We start from the raw sequence: 20,044 nt of genomic DNA on the forward strand, positions 1-20,044 counted from the left end.
CGGCCTTAAATAGTCTAGCATGACAACTTGGCTTCATTTTTTTTTCCATCATTTGAAGTCATACTGAGGTGCTCGAGGTTGGAGCTCTGAGTGGAACAAAGCCTCTCAGCAGTTCTCCAGCTGGAGTGGAAAGTTGGCGCCGGATTCAATTTTTGTCTCCTCACCATGTGTTGGCACAGAAAAGGTGACCGACGTCGGTCAAGCGTTTGCCTCCCCCCCATCATTTGACGTCTCTATTGTTTGGCGTGCTACTCATATGGCTCATTTCAACTGAAGTTGCCATACTCTTCATAAAATGGCGCTTATGCATGTTTTGCAATGCAAGACATATTTGACTTCATTATATCATTGGCACATGTTTATTTAAAATAATTTAAAAACTGTGCCAACATAATGGGAGTATTTTGTGCCTTCCTCAGAGACGTATACTTCCTTTCAACAACGAAAAAAAAACCTAGATCAGTGGTTCTCAAATTGGGGTACAGTACTGGTACCCCAGGGGGTACTTGAAGGAACTTCAGGGGTACTCGAGATTTTAAATAAAACAAACAAGCATGCAAAAATCCTTTAAAAATAATTATTGAATTAATTAATCGTTTCAGGAAAACGTAAATTCATAAAACAACTTTTATGTTCAGTAGGTTATACAATTTCATTATTGTAAAAATCAAATTCTCCCCCATAGTAGAGTGGTTTGACCCAGCTTATCTTGTGCCACCTCTCGTTACCTGTCAAGTTAATTATTTATTTTTGTGAACACATCATTACTATGATCCCAAAATAAGACAATTTTAATTGAACATTTTTCTGTGGACGAATATTCATTTTAATTTTTTTAGAACAGGTCTGACACTAGATTATTGTTTGTGAAAAAATATGTATTAATAATTAATAATTAATTAATTAATAATAATTTCTTTTTGATAACGGATTTCTTTTATGATCCAAAAGAGGACACTTTAGGTTGATTTTTTTTTCTGTGGACCAATACAAATGAAGTTTGAAAGGGTCTTTAAAGTTTAATAAATCAGACGTTGATGGCATGTTTTAGGTCTTTTTTTTTTAAAAAACAAAGAATGCACTGGTTGAGGGGTACTTAGCTGAAAATATATTTCACAGGGGGTACATCACTGAAAAAAGGTTGAGAACCACTGCCCTAGATTAATCATTCATTCATCATACAAGTTTGATTAAAAGAAATTGAAAAAACAGAAAACTGCGCTTTAATTGGTCCAAAATAATTATTCGACATTTTCTGTATTCCACCATGTAAATCACCTTTGTGTCCATGAGCTAAACCGGGCCAGTAAAGTGAGAAGAACTCATCATTATTACAGTCTTATGAGTTTACTCTTGGCTCAATAAAAGTTGTGAAACACAGCTTATACTGTCCTATTAAAATAGGTGATCTTTGGTCACCATAGTGATAATATAGTTATATGAGGGCTGTATGAAAACTTTTAAGCATTGTAAAAACTAAAAGGGATAAAAGATTTTTGAAAAGTAATTTTTCAAAGTAGTTCTTGTCAAGGGCTGAAGCACTTTTATCCAGGTTTAGAAGAACTCTTTTGTTTGGGACATGCGACAAAGCTTCTTTTACACAATGCTTAAAACTTTTCATACACCCCAAGTACTATTGTTCTTGGACAAACCAGTACAACACAAAAGAATTTGTGCTGCTGAAAGGTGGGATATTTGCACAAGGTTGCTCGAAAGTAAATGCAACTTATGAATTCCTGCCTGATGCTCTCATCCATCTATACATCAATTATCAACAGGCGCTTATCCTCAAAAGGGTCACAGGCTTACTGGTGCCTATCCCAGCTGGCTTCGGGCAGGAGGCAGGGGACCCCCATCAAACTGCGGGGCACACAGAGACAAACAACCATCCACACACCTAATCACACACAGGGACAATTTTCTTACCCTTTTTTAATAATAACATGATTATTTTGGAGGCAAGGGGACTGCTGCACAAAAAATGTAAACCAGCTATCGCCATCCACGACACTCAAGGGATTCGCACCTCTCAGCCTGCAACAATAACCTTCCCCAACCTTGATCAAATGATTTACAGCCACCACCAGATGTCCCCTTCATCTAAACCACTTCCAGCATAACTTAATATTTGATACAGTGAAAAGTTAAGAATAAATTCTCCAAATCGCTTCAAACCACTTCGCTTCAAACACCCCCCCCCCCCCATCCCCCCCGACATCAGGTTGTTTTTCCAATTTACTGTAACGTCAAATTTTTCTTCATAAGCTCTTTCACCATATGCGTCTTGCCTTAGACGTTCCATTGTATTTGGGTAAAGGAAGAGGCACCATTTTATTTGGGTAAGGGAAGAGGTACTATGCAAGCACCATGTTCCTTTGATAACACCACCCTTACCACCTCTTTGTGCATTGATGCCAGGATAAGATTTATCATCAGAGGATATTAAAATGAGTCAACACGGCAATAAACCTTTGAATTACGATCTGCAATGATAACACCAGCCATCTTGTTACAGGCTAACTGTGACATATCGCGCACACGCACACATCCACGCACACTGGTGCACAAATTAAAAACGGCTGCAATGTGACCAGGAAAGGAGGAAGAAGAAGCATTGATGAGACAGTCATGAGTGTATGGCGGCTCCTTGTGCGATGCCAAAAGTGGCCCGGCCCAGAGGGGGCGTCACAGAAGCCGCTCTTGACACATGCGGGATATTAATGAGTCTTATTAAAGCAACAGAACAAATGTTGTACTTCTGACCCACTAGACACGGACAGTCTGACAGAACCACCTGGCCCGAGTCACGATTGACAAGGTCACCTCTACAACCTTGATTATTTGGAAACTCTCCAGTCTTTTTGCATCTTAATTACATAAGGTTAGGATCTATATTAGTATATATATATATATATATATATATATATATATATATATATATATATATATATATATATATATATATATATATATATATATATATATATATATATATATATATATATATATATATATATATATATATATATATATATATATATATATATATATATATATATATATATATATATATATATAAACTCTCCAGTCTTTTTGCATCTTAATTACATAAGGTTAGGATCTATATTAGTATATACATATATATATATATATATATATATATATATATATATATATATATATATATATATATATATATATATATATATATATATATACACAATATATATATATATATATATATATATATATATATATATATATATATATATATATATATATATATATATATATATATATATATATATTCTTCTCTGCTGTCCTAACATGACCTGGCATCATTATCATCATTATTATGACATTAAAGTCAACTTCATTTTTTATTTATCTTTCCTAATAGTGCGAAACCTACAAAACTTGAGCGAACACATCAACACTTGATTAGTTACCCTGGGCTTCTACAGACATAAAGAAAATGAAAACACAACTCTTACCAGTCAAGTAGAGTGCTGGACAGCGATCCAAGCACATGAGGAATGACAACAGGCAACAAGATTACGTATGCAGCGGCATCTGCAATAGAGGCAAGCTACAGGCTAAGGTGAATTCTTGTTGTATCGCGATGTCTTTGCTGGCATTTTCTTTTGTATTTGGTGGGGAAAGTCAAATGCATAGGATAACTAGTCATTCAAACTCTCAAACGGATCACCGATCCTCGTGTATCGCCATGAGACCTAGACCTACGAATATATATAAAAAAATAGGTTGGTTGGGTAGAACACGTTTATTTGCACCTTATTGAAATTTATAGTGGGTTTTCAAAATAAATAACAGTTTAAATGTTACATATTGTCACTTTAAAGATGTTGTTTTTGTAGAAATCCACAGACATGTCCACAAAAATGTATATTTTTGTCAATAACTCAAAACTAATATCCACAACATACACCAGCGTTTGTTATAACACATCCCAATATATATTTTCTTCTCATTGTATTCCCTTTCCCTGCTTCCAGGGCTTGTGTTGATAGAGCTGTCAGCACCTAAGAGGGGTGGTTCTCGACAGGGAATCAGAAACGAGAGAATAAATCACGGAGAGAGATCAATAACAGTGCGTCGATTGAGCCACTGAAAGCTACGAAAGCGACACACAAACACCTGATGATCTTCTTAGATAAATAAATCCACTGTATCGTTTAGAACATGTAGGGACCCTTTGTTTCAATTTAATTTTATATGATTAAGTAAAACAAAGGAAATGAATAGTCTACATACCCTCTGCATAGGTCAGGTTTCAAATAAGTCTGAAATATTAACATAACATAACCCTTACCATGCATTTGAGAGGTGAAGTAAAAAAAGTAATTGTCTACCCCCCATCCCTTAATATAATGTAACCATGACATACAATCAAAATAAATGCTGATTTATTAAATTATGAACAGTCAGATAGGTATTGATCATTGTATACTCTGTTGTGTAACGGTAATACTTACTAGAATTTAATCAATAAGTGTGCATTTACAAAGATAATATAAACATTTTATGCTGCAATATTCTATTCCATTTGAGAACTGCTTACACCCATGTTCAGGTGTATCTAATGATGTGGCCAGTGAGCTCATGCAGACATGCATTCAATTATTAAATCAAACCTTTAGCTCCTTCATCACTCTGGCCAGCAGCCATGTTTGCAGCAGAGGAATTAGGAAGTCTGGGAGATAATATGAAGAAGTCACTCCCTGGTCACCGCCTCTGACAACTTCCTGTACTGGCTAATTAAAGTGGGCCAAATTGACTCGACCGACTAAGACTTCCACTTCTGTCTCTCTTCTGACAAAGCGGAAGCATTTTATAAGTAGAAGTGATGATGAGTGGTTTGACCTTCAAATTGCACTCATTCAAAAAGATTGAAATGGACATGGTAAGCAACCAAACATTAAATGACGGGTTGTTTCACCCTGCACCTCCTAAGACCAAAAGAGCTGTTTCCAAAATTGGATTTTTTGACCTTTGCCCAAATTCCGGTGGTGGGTGGCAAAGATGAACTCTCCTCTTTTATACCCTTGCTCACGTCACGTTTAGAAGAACCATCTGGACTTTTTTGCACATTTTGAACAGCCGTATCAATGGCATATGCTACTACTTCACTGTCTGGCAGGCGTGAACCTCTCCAACAGGATGGAAGGTGACATCACACCACAGCTCAGGTGCGCTCCAGTAAAGCCAGGAAGCCATCGGGGGGGAAATGGTAGTCTAGCAACAGAGATCCTAAGTTAGTATTTCAGTACACCATCCTTGTATGGTGTAATCGTACGGTGGCTGTCTTTACATGTCCCATTCCTGTGAACATTCATTCCATGTCCACAAATACAAAGACACGGTGGGAACGAAATACAGTATGATACCCAAAGTCATAGGTTTAACCCATAGGTCCCAAGACTTGTGAAACTAAAGATAGAACAATAACAATAAGATGATGATGACAACATGATACATACAGTATATAAAGCTCATGTAGTTTGACTGTATGCAAAAATGCAAGGAATCAAAAGCGTGGAGGTCATAGGATGACTGCATATTATATTTACAAGGTCATTTGGTACTTATGATTATCCTTATTTTTTCTTACATCAGCAAGCCCAACTCACTAGTTTAAAATTATGTTCACCAAGGAGTCCAGTGGTTCTCAGACATGCACTTCTGGGCTATTTGAAAACAGTGGTGAAGATTTTCTGCAGGTATCATCTAGTTTAATGCTTTTTAATGCCACAATAAGAACAGTTCAATTAGTTTTTCAAATTAAAACCAAATTAATTGGAACATGAACAAACTCATTGCAAAATTGTGTTAAAGGGACTCCTTTCCGAGACGCAAGCATTTATTTCCTTAGCTTTTACACAGATTCACATTATCATTACTTGATGCAGTTTTTTGTCAGACCAGCCATAAATAAAAAGATGACGCAACAGGATCTATCTTCTGGAGTTAAATAAATTACGCTTGGAGATATCACTACAAATATGGCTCCAAAAATTAACTCATTCACTACCACTGATGGCTATAGATGTCAAAAATCAATTTTGACTGGGCTAGCAGTGAATGATGGCTGGATCATTGACGTTTATTGTCATCAGTGGAAGTGAATTCATTAATAAATCAGACAAGAATGGCACAAGACTCTCTTTTTTTCTCAGCCAAGAATGTTTTCCACCGGCTGGGGGTACTTGACAGAAAAAGCATTTCATGAAGGGAACATTATTGGAAAAACTTTGGGAACCACTGCTTGGATCAATAGATTAAAAAAATACATTAAAAATGCATATGCCAAAGCAATAGGTGGTTTTGTAATTATAACTGAACTGGAAAACCTTAATGGAATATCAGAAGGATTTACTGAAGGCACAATAACCATTTACTGGCGGTAATTGTGGATAAGACATTAGCATTTGTGGTCATATTAAATGATCAACAATAAAGAAATACTGACTTGAAGAAAATAAGTCAAATATATTTTATTTATTTATTTTAATGAACTACATCTTTAAAGGAACCAGTGGTTGTGTTGTCTAGGAAAGGAATGGAGAATTATGGTGTTCAAAAGCACAAGAGAAAACAACACAATTTTTGATCCTGTTTAACTCCAGCAAGCTATTTTGGAAGCAAGGTGCGGGCATTTGCGTTTCAGAACCTTTAGTCTCAACTGTGGTCATCCCAGCATATTTGGAGACTTAACCTTCCTTGGTTTGAAAAATGAGTCTCCCAGCTCAGAAGATGCAGACGAACAGGACAAGAGACTTGAGGTGGGCTACAAGAAGTATGAGCACTATCATCATCATCATCTTGATGATTGCTCAAGTTGTCACTCACCGCTCCATCAGTCAACCATTAAAAAGGTTGAATGAACGAGCCTTGATGGTTCCACCAGCTCACACAAAAGGCACTGAAACGAAAACTGAAATAATAAATATATAGGGAGAGAGAACAAATATAAAGAGGCTTGACCAGTGTGGGGGAGAGTGGGCGGCCATAAAAGCGCTGAACACAAGCCCACGCCACTTTGGTCCTCCTAGCATTTTCTCCAGACAGGAAGATGGATGGGCCCAAGTCTATTAATAAGTACACTTTACTCACCAGGGCGCCAAAACTGCAAACACTGCAATTGGCCCCCGATACTAGCTCCAACTACCACCTCCCACAATGGCGCCCACTCCTCTCCTGATTGGAACGACAATGCAGTTAGCAGAACCCTTCAAGCGCAACTACCAGGCTCTCTGGGGCCTGACAACCGGGAGCTATTGATCGATGAGGCGACAAGTGAGCGGAACACGATTTACAGCGGGTTATCATGTGCTCCCGGAGGCTTCAACTTGATGATGGGTAGGAAAAGGATAAGAGGAATCCAAAGCGCTGTTGAAATATGTAAAAAAAATAAACAAACAAAAAAAGTTGGAAAAGAGCTTATCTAAATATACGGAGGCATCAATGAAGCAATGCCATTGTTCCTAATGAGGTGTGACAGGCCGGGATAAATTGGAATATGAAGTGAAGCATGATTACAGAGGATTAGATAACAACCGCCACACAGCCCCGGCTTTTAGCTGGCGCTCGGTTTATAAATACATTCGTCGGCGCACGCACGCGGATGCCATGCTCACTTTGGCGGCGCCGGCGTAACCGTGTGAGAGATAGCGGTAAGGTCAGCTCCACCTTCACGATGCCAGCGGCTATGATATGCAAAAGGGGTTGATGGGTGATGCTTCATCAGGCCGTGGCAGCTTGCCGCCTGAACCTCTCGTCATGATTAATCCCCGCCGCTTGCTTCCTGACATAAAATGCGCGGCAGCCTTACATTAAATGCAAAGTGGGATGGTGCCATTCTTTATTGGGAAGTCGTGTGGAACTTGAATGGTGCTAAGAGTAATTTCACACATTTGGTTGGCTAATGGTTTGATTTCGTTTGGAAGTTTGGTTCGCTAATTCAGTTTGGCAAAAAAGAGCATGAGCTCTATATTTGTGCCCGCCACAAATAAATAGAATTAATCCTATTGTCATTTTAAATTTTGTCGTTTGATATTTTGTAGGGATGGGATGAGACACAAATCCCACAAGACCAGATGACTCGTGAGACTGAGTTGACGAGAACAAGACGAGATGCGATTTTTGCAAAATGTGAAATACGCTGTAAAATATGAATATTCATTTTCCAGTTTTCATATTTTTTCATGTTGTTTCCACAAGCTAGCATTCAAATTAAATCAGAAAAGGGGATAAACTGTCTGTCTTATCTGCCAATATTTTACCATCTTTTCCTCCAACTGCAAAAACTTTATTTAACGGATATTTAAAAGTAGTATGAACATCCTGTATTTCTCCTGTAGAGCTGCAGCTATCGACTTTCCTGGTATTTGACTGAAGATTAGAGAAAAAAACATTTTTTTTGCTTGGTAAATAACACATTTACACTTAATTATGAATTACATTTCTGTAATATAGTTTACGTATATATAATCTGAGATTTTAGAACAACTCTTTCACCATAGACAATGGTCAATAAAATGTAGGGAAAAATGTTCATGTTTTATTCAGTACTGATATAAGTCAGTGTGTGTAATTTCAACCTAAATCATCACTTTCACCTGGTTACTAACTGTAGTTCTATCACAATTATGTCCTTCAAGGTCATGCCTGAGTGGGCCATTTGTCAGCTGAAGCTGATCGATGTCACATAGCTTTCTAACTACAAACAAACAACGGTTCATTTGGAAATATACAAGGAGATGAAGTTGGTAGGAACTAAACGATCCGATAATGCTGTCAAATCAATCATACAAAATGCGGGCCGCAGGTGTCAGTGTGAAGAAAGGAGCAGATCTCCATCAAGTTAAAACTGTCAGTTCATAATTTCTGTTTTTTTATTTTTTATTATATTTTTGTGTGAGGGACCATCAAATACATGAAGCTAGGTGAAAACCATTTGTACCATTAATTAAGATTGTTTTAAGTCCAATTTCAGCTAAGGGTTAGGTTTTAGTTTGTTTGTTTTAGACACTACCAAAGAGGAAATACTTCTGCTAACTTGCTGTTGGCATTTTTATTTAGCATTAGCATATCAAGTCCACAGACAAACAAGTGGCCTCCTGGCTTTGTTTATTTAGCGCATACACAAGTTCTAACTGCTTGCTACTGGCACCTACAGGACTTAAGTGGAATAGCAACCATCTTAAATTACAATGTGACCGTTTCACACTTCAAATGTCACTTCTAAAATCGTCCAGTGCAAACCAGCTAATGCACAATAGAGACAATATAACCTTGAACCCATTCCAAAATTAAAAAGTAAATAAAGTTTTCCTATGTTTCGACTTCCCTAAATAGGTTTTGCTGACATTTGCACACAACCCAGAGTGAATGGAAATGGGCAAGCAACTTTCTCAGGCTGGGTCAGTGGAGCCGCTAACATTCTATTTCTATACGTTTTCATTTTTACGGCTGTGGATTGCTTCGCCGCCGCCCGTGTCTCGACTCAGCTCAAACGCACTTCATCATCCTGCACTGCCATGAAGAAAAAAAAAGAATTCCTCTGCCCCATTTCCCTGAAAGTGAGCTGAGCAATCGGTCTTTCTCTTGGATGCACTTTTGCTTTAACTTCTACTGATGACACACTGTGCGATCACACACTGTCAGGGTCCAAAATGTTTGACCATTTGGTAGGAGGAATATGCTGATTTGACAACTTGCAACTGCCACCACAAACTTGAGGGAATGGACGAAGATGGAAAAATATACAAAAGCTCATTTAAAGTCAATTAAATCATGTCTTTAATTGTCAGTATGTGCTCAGGATGTGGCAATACCCTGATTAACAAAGGCGGATTAATTCTTTTGTTTTGGTATGAAAAGGCAAAACACTTGTCCTTTTATAAAAGACATCTGACTCAGGTTGTTTTCTTTGTCTCCAGTATCTCTTACTGATAACTCCGACAGAAGCTCTCATTTGTTAGTTTGTGCCATAAAGGTTTGATGCAATTTTTTTGCACTACAACATATGTCATTAGTAGCTGACATTGTTTTTGTTTTTATTATGTACTTTATTATTTTACCTATTTTGTGGAATGTAATTCTGCTTGGGGAAATGAACAATAAGAATTTCATTGTGAAGTGTTACATGTATATGACAATAAAAGTCTTGAATCTTCCTGAAGATTGCTGATGTTAATGAACACATCATTAGAAAGAAAGCTTTTGACTTGACCTCCCTTTCAAAGATGAAAAATTTTCTTTTAGCCACTCCATCATCAGCACAGATCTCCAAAAATTAACTTTGTTGTAAATAGTGTCGACATTGGACAACCACAGTGCTTGTTATTGTCATTTAAGAAAACTAATGACCTGCTGCTGCCGGATGCAAGCTGACTTTAAAGACATATTGATTGTGTCAATAACAGATGGAGGACCTTGTGTACTCAAATCTACAAAATGAACTAGAATAGTGTGGGTCATCTACAGCAGCCCCTACAAATAGATCAATCAAAAATGACAAATCTACGAAAATAAACTGCACATTTTGCACTTCATGTCACACTCAAAGCACTAAAATTTTCTCACGATATTGTTACTAAACCATCGACACTATCAATTATGTTGCTTTATGTATGATGATTCATAAAATAACCCTCTCCTGTCGATGACAGGGAATTAAGCAGTATAAATGGAATTATTGGTGACATAGCCCATGCGTGACCCCGTCTTTAAAGTGGTGCTTGTTTATGAAACATTGCCTTGCAGGTGCTTTACTGGCAGAGCTACGATGGGAAATGCTGCATGCATAATTCAGCACTGTAGACACAGTCGTGTTTCCCACTAGCGTTCCCCGGGACAAAAAAAAAAAATAATAACTGTAGCACTAATTGAGACAAAAAGGAAGGCACAATAACAAGACGCACGATGTTTATCGGTGCAAATTCAAATCTGTTCTTATCAAAGTTGACCCGGAGTGAGGTGCGAGTGTTGAGTGTGTATCAGCGCTGCCAACCGCGCTGCTGTGAAACGGTCGTTTTAGTGACCTAAACGATAAAGTTGGACACAGAATGGAATGTACAGCATGGATCCATTGGTGCTCCATGAGTAGCGTATGGCGTTGATAAATGTCCTGGTGAGAGCCATATGTTGAGCTAGGATAGAGACGCAGGTGCACGACACAATGGAAAGCCTGGAGCGTGAGCAGGCTAGAAAGCAATATGTGGCAAGTGACCTCCTTTCCATATGTCACACATACGCAAACAGAACTTTCCATTTGTAAAAAAAAAAAAAAAAAAAAATACCCAGATTGTTCAGGCTGCACGTTGAATATCCATGGGCATTTTATTTTAATGTCGGCTGATGCAGAAAAAAAAATTGGGAAATAGAAATAAATATGTGTTATCTACAGCAAACACTGACGCTCATTATTTGTTTGATAGCAAAAAGTGTGAGAAGCACAAGACATGATGTGCCCACCTTACTATAATAGAGAACAGGAGTGACTATTAAAAGGAGCAGATTTGAAGCCAGTGTGATAGGAGGGAATTGAAAGGTTTTTCAGGAAGATCAAATATTTTCCATTGTGAAATAAGACGTTGGCCTGATGCAGATTGTCAGTGTACAGTATATGTCAAAACAACAACAACAACAACAACAACAAAATTCCACCTGATATCAAATTAATCACTTAGGAGTGACAAATATACTTCCAATGTTTCTGTGTGAAGTCCTCATCACTTTACTCACCCTTCCCTGGCTTCATCTTCATCCACATTGGAAAGGAGCTGCGAGCCAGCCAGAGAGAGGTCCAGTGCAGCAAGGGGAAGGTCCCGGTAGCCAAAACTCAACAGCTGCACCGGAGGAGCCAAACACTGGTTTTCATCGTCCACCTGCTGGGAGATGACCTCCAAATCTGACAGAGCTGCAGTCTCCACATCCCTTGAAGACCATGAGAAAAGGGAGATGACACATTAGAAGTTTATCTGATTGCTGCCGCCCAGCCTCAAAAAATTATTTGCTCAAGTTTTGCTGCAAAGTTAAATTCATTTCTCCTTAGCCAATTATTTGTGTGTGTGGCAATGGTTTACAGCTACAATTTTGTTACAAAGCTACAAAGTTGGCTGCTATGGTTAAATTTTTGCATTATTCTTCGAACAGACTGACTGACTGACCTGATGGAAGCACACTTTACTAAATGACAAACTAACAGCCTGAAGAACAGAAAGGCTAATTGATGATCTGCCCCCTCCACCTGGAATGTGAACATTTGCAAGTTTTGACCCAGACAGCAAAACCTCGGTCTGTCAGGGATTTGGCAGGGTTTGTTCAAGATCGCAATTCTTCTTCATATGTTCTTAAGACATTCTCAAACAGTCTCAAGCTACTATCCCACTGGCACGCGAACATTTGCAAATGTTGACTAAGTTAGCAAGTGCGCGTTCATGTCAGAGATTCATAAGTGTTCGTTCAATGTTGTAATTTTTCTTCAGACGTTCTTAAGACATTCCGTACAGTTGTTTGTGTCACCAGGAAATTTTGAACATTCAAAATTGGGAGCATGTTAAATAGATTTCCTTGCAACAACTATTAAAGACTGAATGTCCAGAATGTCATAAGACCATCTTAAGAACAACAGTGACCTTGAACAAAATGTGACGACATCTAAATAGCAAAAGTTTGCTGACACTTGCCAACGTTCTTCCCGCCGTGTGATAGGAGCTTAAGTAAGGAAATTTTGAACATAAGCAACGTCTGGCGACCTCTAGTGACCTTTTAGCAACCTCTTGTGACTATGAACAACCCTGGAAAAGATCAAAAGAGACACTACCTTTGCGGACACAAGGCAGTGTTTGCCCCTCAGTCGTATAGTAGCTTTCAGAACTTTCAGAACAATCCAGAATCATTAAGACCATTTCAGAATGTCTTAAGGATGTGTTAAGAACAATGGCGACCTTGAACAAAAGTCACTAGAACAAAAGAGACGCTACCTTTGCTAAGACTCTGCAACATAGAGGCTTAAGACTATTTCAGGACAATTATGACAGTTTTAGAATGTCTTAAGAACGTTGTACAGATAATTGTGACCTACCGCGTAAAATAAAAAAAAAAAAGTTGCCATTTCCTTTGCCGACACTTGCCAATGTTCACATCTCAATGAGATGGGGTCTTTAACTGGCAAATTGAAGTGAATAGATACAGTTTTAGCTTTTTAAGGGTAAATAGACCAGCAACAAACGAATATGATTTTTATTGATATATTACAGAGGGAGTTATTGTCAATTTAGATTTATTGTCCCTCAAAACAGATACCAAACATTTAGCTATATTAATCAGTAAAATGAGTAAATACTTCCTCTGTGATTTGATTATCTGTAATGTACAATTTAATGTACATTTAACCACATATATTCCGGGCTCAGGTAACAACGAATCACAGCTCAGCATACAAATGTCACATGACCAAATCTAGAAAATAGGTGAGTCAATTGGTCCTTACCTAAGCCTTGAGCATGTGATGTCATTTTTAGTCGACAGCAAATGCAAGTGCAAAAATATGTTTTTAAAGGTATTTATTGTACGTGAAGATTTTTTTTTAAGTATCAAATTAATTCTAAACTAAGAAAAAAAAAAGTCAGCTTTATACTGCTGAAAATGGCTAAATAAGTAAGCATGCCTTTGTTGCAAAAAAGTGAAAGATGGTGCCAAGACAACATTGCACAAAGGCAGCGCAGATGAAAAAGACTTTAATTATTCAGGCGGGCAACATGAAGAACACATTCTTATTCACTGCCGTGCCCTCGGGGCATCAACGCTGGGTCACCGTGGGTCACGCACAAACACCCACTCTGCATCGTGAAACGAATGAGCGCTCACACAGTTTAGCAACACCAGAGAAGTTGCCGGTCCGACATTAGCTCGGAGGGACCGTAATAACTGGGGCGTGTCTTGCTTGAAGTGCAGCACTCGCATATATTTGTGACCACTGTTGAATGCATTTTAAAGCACTGGCTAGTCATCACAAAGCAGCAAGAGACACTGAGAGAATGAGAAGAGGTTATTGTAGGAGAGCTTCAAAAGTCCACTATATTGTAGGAATTATCTGTATATTTGGAAAATGCCAAATATACAGTATAGATATTGCAACCCCTGCACATAAATTGTGTGCAATTACAACAAACTTTGCTAGAAACAAAAAAAAAGGTGAATCTGTCTTATTCAAGATCTTTGTCAGTTAATTTTCCTTTGGCAATCGCTAGCGTCGTTGCCAATATTACGCTTCGAAATGGTGTGCACTGACTAAAAACATTGCAGTTACTAAAAGAATTAATCTTTTTTTTTTCAAAGTCTTTAAGGTAACTGTATTTCTTTCTTTTTTCCCCTCAACCTATGCCCTACGATTTTCAACTGACAACCAGTAGAACAGTTCCTAGCATCACTCTTCAAAATGGTGTGCAGTGACTACAAACTTTGCTAAAGATTAAAATGGTGAATTTGTTTTTTTTCCCCCAGATCTTAAAGTTTAGTGTATTTTTTTTTTTATTTTCTTGTCTAGACGTGTTCCCAAATTTTACATTGGTAACCATCGGTGTCACTGCTGAAATCACTCTTCAAAATGGTGTGCCGTGACTAAAAATTCTGCAAGACTAAAATGCAGACTCAACATTCTATTTTTCTTTTTTTTGACGAATGGTCCCAAATTCTTAATGGGCAAATCTGCTCGACCGATGAGAAATATTTGACAATTTCTATATGGAATAAACACCACGCACCTTAATCCATTTTAGCGCCGCTCACGTAACAACATTATAGCCTAAGACCGTGGTAGGCGAGCAGCATTGCCATCTTAGGCAACTTGCCCACAAGACCCAGTTGTGCAAAAGCTGGGGCGCCTCAATTGAGCACGGAGGTGGAAACAAATGCTGAACGCGGCCGCAGACTGACTCTTTGCGTGTATGTGTGCGATTGTGTGCTTGTGGTTGTATTTTTAGACCAGAGCAGATGCTGGTGTATCAAGTCTGATGTGACGTCATTGCCTCTCCCTTTGTCAGCTGAGTAGATCCCCACTCGCCTTCAAACGTCAAAGGAAGTCAGGCGAGGGAGGGGAAGTAGAGAGGGGGCTAGGGGGGCATGTCAGGGGTTATGCAACAAGCTCAGGGGGACAACAAACAAAAAGAGGAGAGCTCTGAGCAGTAAAAGAGGGGAAATGGCGCTGCTGCTGCTGAGAGAGACAGGGAGGCTTGCATGTGAAAAGTGGAGGTAATAAATGAATGGGAGGGAGGTGGAGATTGGAAAGAGAAAGATGGATGGCGGGGGAGAGGAAAGGATGAGGGCAATGAAAGGAGATGATGAGGAACCATAAAGATGGAGCCGCCACATTCTGTTCAAGTCAGCCTTTTTCACAATTATTTCAGCTACAATTCACAACTCAAATCATTCAAAATAGCACAAAGAATTCACACATTTTGCAAATAGTGGCCAGAGGCAATTATTTACTCAACTGCGGATGAGGAAAGGCATCTATCAGAGGAGAGGCCTTTGTCTGTGCAAGCATACTTTTGTTTTTATATGTCATCATCAGGGGTGTAGAATCATCACGCAAGAAACAACAGGAATGAAAATGAACACACACGACATTGTGGAGTGACCAAGTCAGAGTAAAATGGAGTGCTAATCGTCAACTTAATACTGCACTGGGTATTTGTTTACAATGTGGTAAATCTGCTTAGGTGCTTCAGATTCACTTTTTCATTTTCTTGTGGGTGCTTGATTGTGTTTTACAGCATTTACTGCAATTGGGACATGGTGTCTGTTTGACGGAAAGGGGTTAAACAGCAAATAAACATAATAATTATATTTTCCCATCTGTTACTGTCACATGCCAGAAAAAACATTTTCAGGGCCTCAGCTATGAGGCAGCACGGAGGAGAGGTGGTTAGCATGTCCGCCTCATGGGTTGGAGTTCCGAGTTCAATTGCAGCTAGCTCCAGCCTCTCCAGCCTCAGGTGTGTAGTTTGCATGTTCTCCCCGTGCCCATGTGGGCGCTCTCCGGGCAGTCTGGCTTCCTCCTACATTTCAAAAACGTGCTTGGTAGGTGTATTGGACACTCTAAACTGTCCTTATGTGTGACTGGGTGCGTGAATGGTTATTTGTCCCTATGTGCCCTGCAATTGAGGGTGGTTCCTGCCTACTTCCCGTGGACAACTGGAATTGTTACCAGCGAGCCCACCACGCTACTAAGCATAAGCAGCTATCATTTTGAGGAAAAGAATGAATGGATAAATGGATGGATGGATGGATGGATGGATGGATGGATGGATGGATGGATGGATGGATGGATGGATGGATGAACGGATGGATGAACGGATGGATGAACGGATGTTTCAACTATCAGCTTTAGCTTTCTCTCTTCATGGTGCCTCCTTTAGACTGTTGACTTTGAATTGTGATGGCAGAGCACCGAGTGACCTGAAACATTCACTAGGGAGGCATGCAATATGACTGACTGACAGCTGGACAGACAAGCGTACTTTTAGGAGAGGAGAGACTGGTACACACATGAAGGATAGACACAAACCGACCCACACTGTTTATTAAAACATGCATTGCTAACATCAACGCTGAAAGGCTTTTGATTTAATCGGCGGGACAGAAACTCCTCAAGGTCATCACAGACTGATGGAAATGTGTAGTTGTTAAGGAACCGTTTAATGTTTTGCTTTGACCGTCTTGCCAGAAAATTAATGGTGAGTGAAGTTGTTAACTTTAAACAATTTGATGCTGAAGTTCAGCATTTCTATACAGCTTTTTAGGGAAGCATGTCTACCTACAGTAGCTACTATATATTCCTAGAAACACTCAAATGCACACATTATATATAAGAATAAGTGATAAATTTGCTATTTTGGGAGTCTCTTGAAAAATTTCTCCATACAAGGATTTCACCCGATGCCAGTGGCGCATTATTGATATTGATGGAGTATGTTACAATACAGCTAGCCTGCCATATTTATACAGTATTTGTAGGATAATATCTGAAAAGGTTTAGCATAGGGATCCCTTGAGGACTGGAGTTTGACACCTGACACCTGAAACATGCAAAATTCCTTTAAAAACAATTATTGAATTTATTAATTGATTCAGGAAAATATAAGTTCATAAGACACATTTTATGTTCGGTAGATAATTCAATTTATTTACTGTATAAACGCCAGATTCTTACCCACACTGGAACGGTTGGACCCAACGTATGTTGTGCCACCTCTCGTTACCTGTCAAGTTAATGATTTATTTTTGTGAACACATCTCTACCATGATCCCCAAGGAGAACACTTTTAGTTGGATATTTTCTGTTTACAAATATTTATTCATATTTATTTCTTTTTGGACAGGTCTGACACTTTATGTTGTTTTTTTTTATGGGAGGGCACAAATATTTATTAACAATTAAGTTGATTATTTTTGTGAAGACACATCTACTGTAATCCTAAAGCAGGACACTTTATGTTGAATATTTTTCTGTGGCTAAATATTATATATATATATATATATATATATATATATATATATATATATATATATATATATATATATATATATATATATATATATATATATATATATATATATATATATATATATATATATATATATATATATATATATATATATATATGTAGATAGTTAATTATTTATTTTTGAGAACAGATCTGGTACTTGATGTTGATTATATTTTGTGGACTTACATTTATTTATTTATTAAGTTAATGATTTACTTTTGTGAACAGATCTCTTCTGTAACCCCGAAACAGGGAATATTTTCTGTGGACAAATATGTATTTAGATTTTCTTCTGAAAACAGGTCTGACACTTTATATTGATAATGGTTTGTTGGAAAAATATTGATTAATAATGAAGTTATTTCTTTTTGATCCAAAAGAGGACACTTCAGGTTGATTTTGTTTTTTGTGGACCAATAGAAATGCAGTTTGAAATGGTCTAAAGTTTAATAAATCAGACAATGATGGTGTGTCTTAAGTTTTTTTTTTGGTTGTTGTTGCATTTTGTTTTTAACTCAAAAATGCTTTGCACTGGTTAAGGGACACTTGGCTGGAAAGATATTTCACAGGAGTACATCAGAGAAAAAAGGTTGAGAAGCACTGGTTTAGAGGATGAATAATTTGAATTTTGACATAAAACATCAAAAATAAATGATCTAAATTAGAAAATGATTCAGCACCAGATGAGAATAATACAAGAGACAAAGCGGCTGATATGACGATTGTATTACTTTCACTTTTTTCCCCCCTTTGTTAATGAAAAGATCTTTGACCAAGCAATGGATGTTATTGCAGTCTTGTCTCAAGAGCTGCTGCCCTCATCCCAATTTGATGGGATTATTTCCCGCAGCGAGCGCGCCTCACATTTCTTTGAAGATACACAAAAATAAATTCACCCAAGGCCGGGATGCTATTGACTCATACGGCAAACGCAATATGTATCGTGCAATTCAACAAAATTGATATTGAGGGTGGTGGTGGTGGTGGGGGGCTTGTGCAGACCTCAACTTTTTATTGTCTGTTCAGCAACTTGTGTGTGTAAGCAATGCCGCCTACGCTTGTGTATACGCAACCACAAACGTGCAAACAAATAAATGAGAAAATACAATAACGTGCGAGGGAATGCAGGCAGATGCTACCTGCACTGTTTGAATAATGAAAATGGGACAGCTCGCAGTGTGTGGCACATACGTGACAAATCCCTGAGTGCTTGCTTTACTGATCCCCATTCACAGCCTGCAGATAGATGTCACAGGGTTGCTTTACTAGTCACACTTCCAGCCACAACATTTCTTCCACATCAATCCCCACAGAAAGAAGCAGCAACAACTATGACAATAATAATCACTGTACACATAAAATGATTAAAGGATCTGAAGTTCAAATCTGACCACATCACAAAATCTGGCAAAGAATCCAGTGGCACAGAGTTTATATTGAGAGCACTTTTACAATGTGCATTCTGGCAAATTAAAATAGGAACTACTGGCATTCTAGCCTATGTTTATGCTGATGGAAATAATTTATAACTAAAATATGGAAATATGTGTGTATAACACAAGATTCGCAGGCTTGCTGGTGCCTGTCCCATCCGAGCTTCGGGCTCTAGGCGGGGGGCACCTTGAACTGGATGCCAGCCAATTGCAGTGCACAAAGCGAGGAACAATTATTCATGCACCCAATCACACCTAAGGATAATTTAGTATGTCTAATACACCTGCCATGCATGTTTTTGGAACGTGGGAGGAAGCCGGAGTGCCCGGAGAGAACCTAAGAAGCAAACTTATTGTTTAAATTAAAACAAAACAAAAAAAGATACAAATTCAAATACTTAATTTCTGTTGTACAGCAATGATAAATCATTGTTGTTTTTTCTTGTGCTCCTGACTTTTGTTTTGATTGGATTCATTTAATTTTAATGATTAGCTGGGAGAAATAATGGATGCAACAATACAAAATCATTAACTTAGATGTGCCAAGCTTTCAACAAATACATCTTATTGCTGTGCTTTGCGCTGTAACTCACACACGTCATGACCTTTCTGAGACCCCCTGACGCTCTAGCACTAAAAGCAGCTTGGTAATTGCGAATAGTCTGAGCAACATTAGCACATGTACACACTAACGAGCCATGGAACACACACGCACATGCACGCGCACACACACAAAGAAAGAAGTGATATTCAGGGGAGTGGAATCTCCCCGAGGGAGGCAGATAAAATTAAATAGCGGACTGTAATATTGAGCGCCAGGTAGGAAAGGTCATTACGAGACAAAAGTTGCTCTGGGGATTTCAGCGGCCAAAACAGAAGGTCATGTAAGTAACTGCGAGGCAGAACCACTGAAGAATATTCTTCATCCAGAAAGTCTGAGTGTCTAGCTCATGATGCCAGTCATCTTCTTTTTTTTTTTATTTGCAAATGAGGGAGTCCATGCATATTGTTTTTTTCAATAAACATTACCTA

The 20,044-nt window shown here is 38.3% G+C and overlaps 1 protein-coding gene across 3 annotated transcripts in view; it reads right to left on the reverse strand.

Moving 5' to 3' along the window:
- The window catches only part of LOC148424527 (transmembrane protein 266-like), a 40,269-nt gene that overhangs the window by 15,517 nt on the left and 4,708 nt on the right, over nt 1-20,044 (reverse strand). For all 3 annotated transcript variants that reach the window (XM_088413444.1, XM_088413445.1, XM_088413443.1), the window contains exon 3: nt 11,770-11,961. In XM_088413444.1, coding sequence (XP_088269570.1) covers nt 11,770-11,961 — 192 coding nt within the window. The remainder of the gene's footprint in view (nt 1-11,769; nt 11,962-20,044) is intronic.

This window comes from Hippichthys cyanospilos, chromosome 4 (assembly GCF_059441005.1).
Source record: "Hippichthys cyanospilos isolate Australia breed blue-spotted pipefish chromosome 4, RoL_Hcya_1.0, whole genome shotgun sequence".
NCBI lineage: Eukaryota > Metazoa > Chordata > Actinopteri > Syngnathiformes > Syngnathidae > Hippichthys > Hippichthys cyanospilos.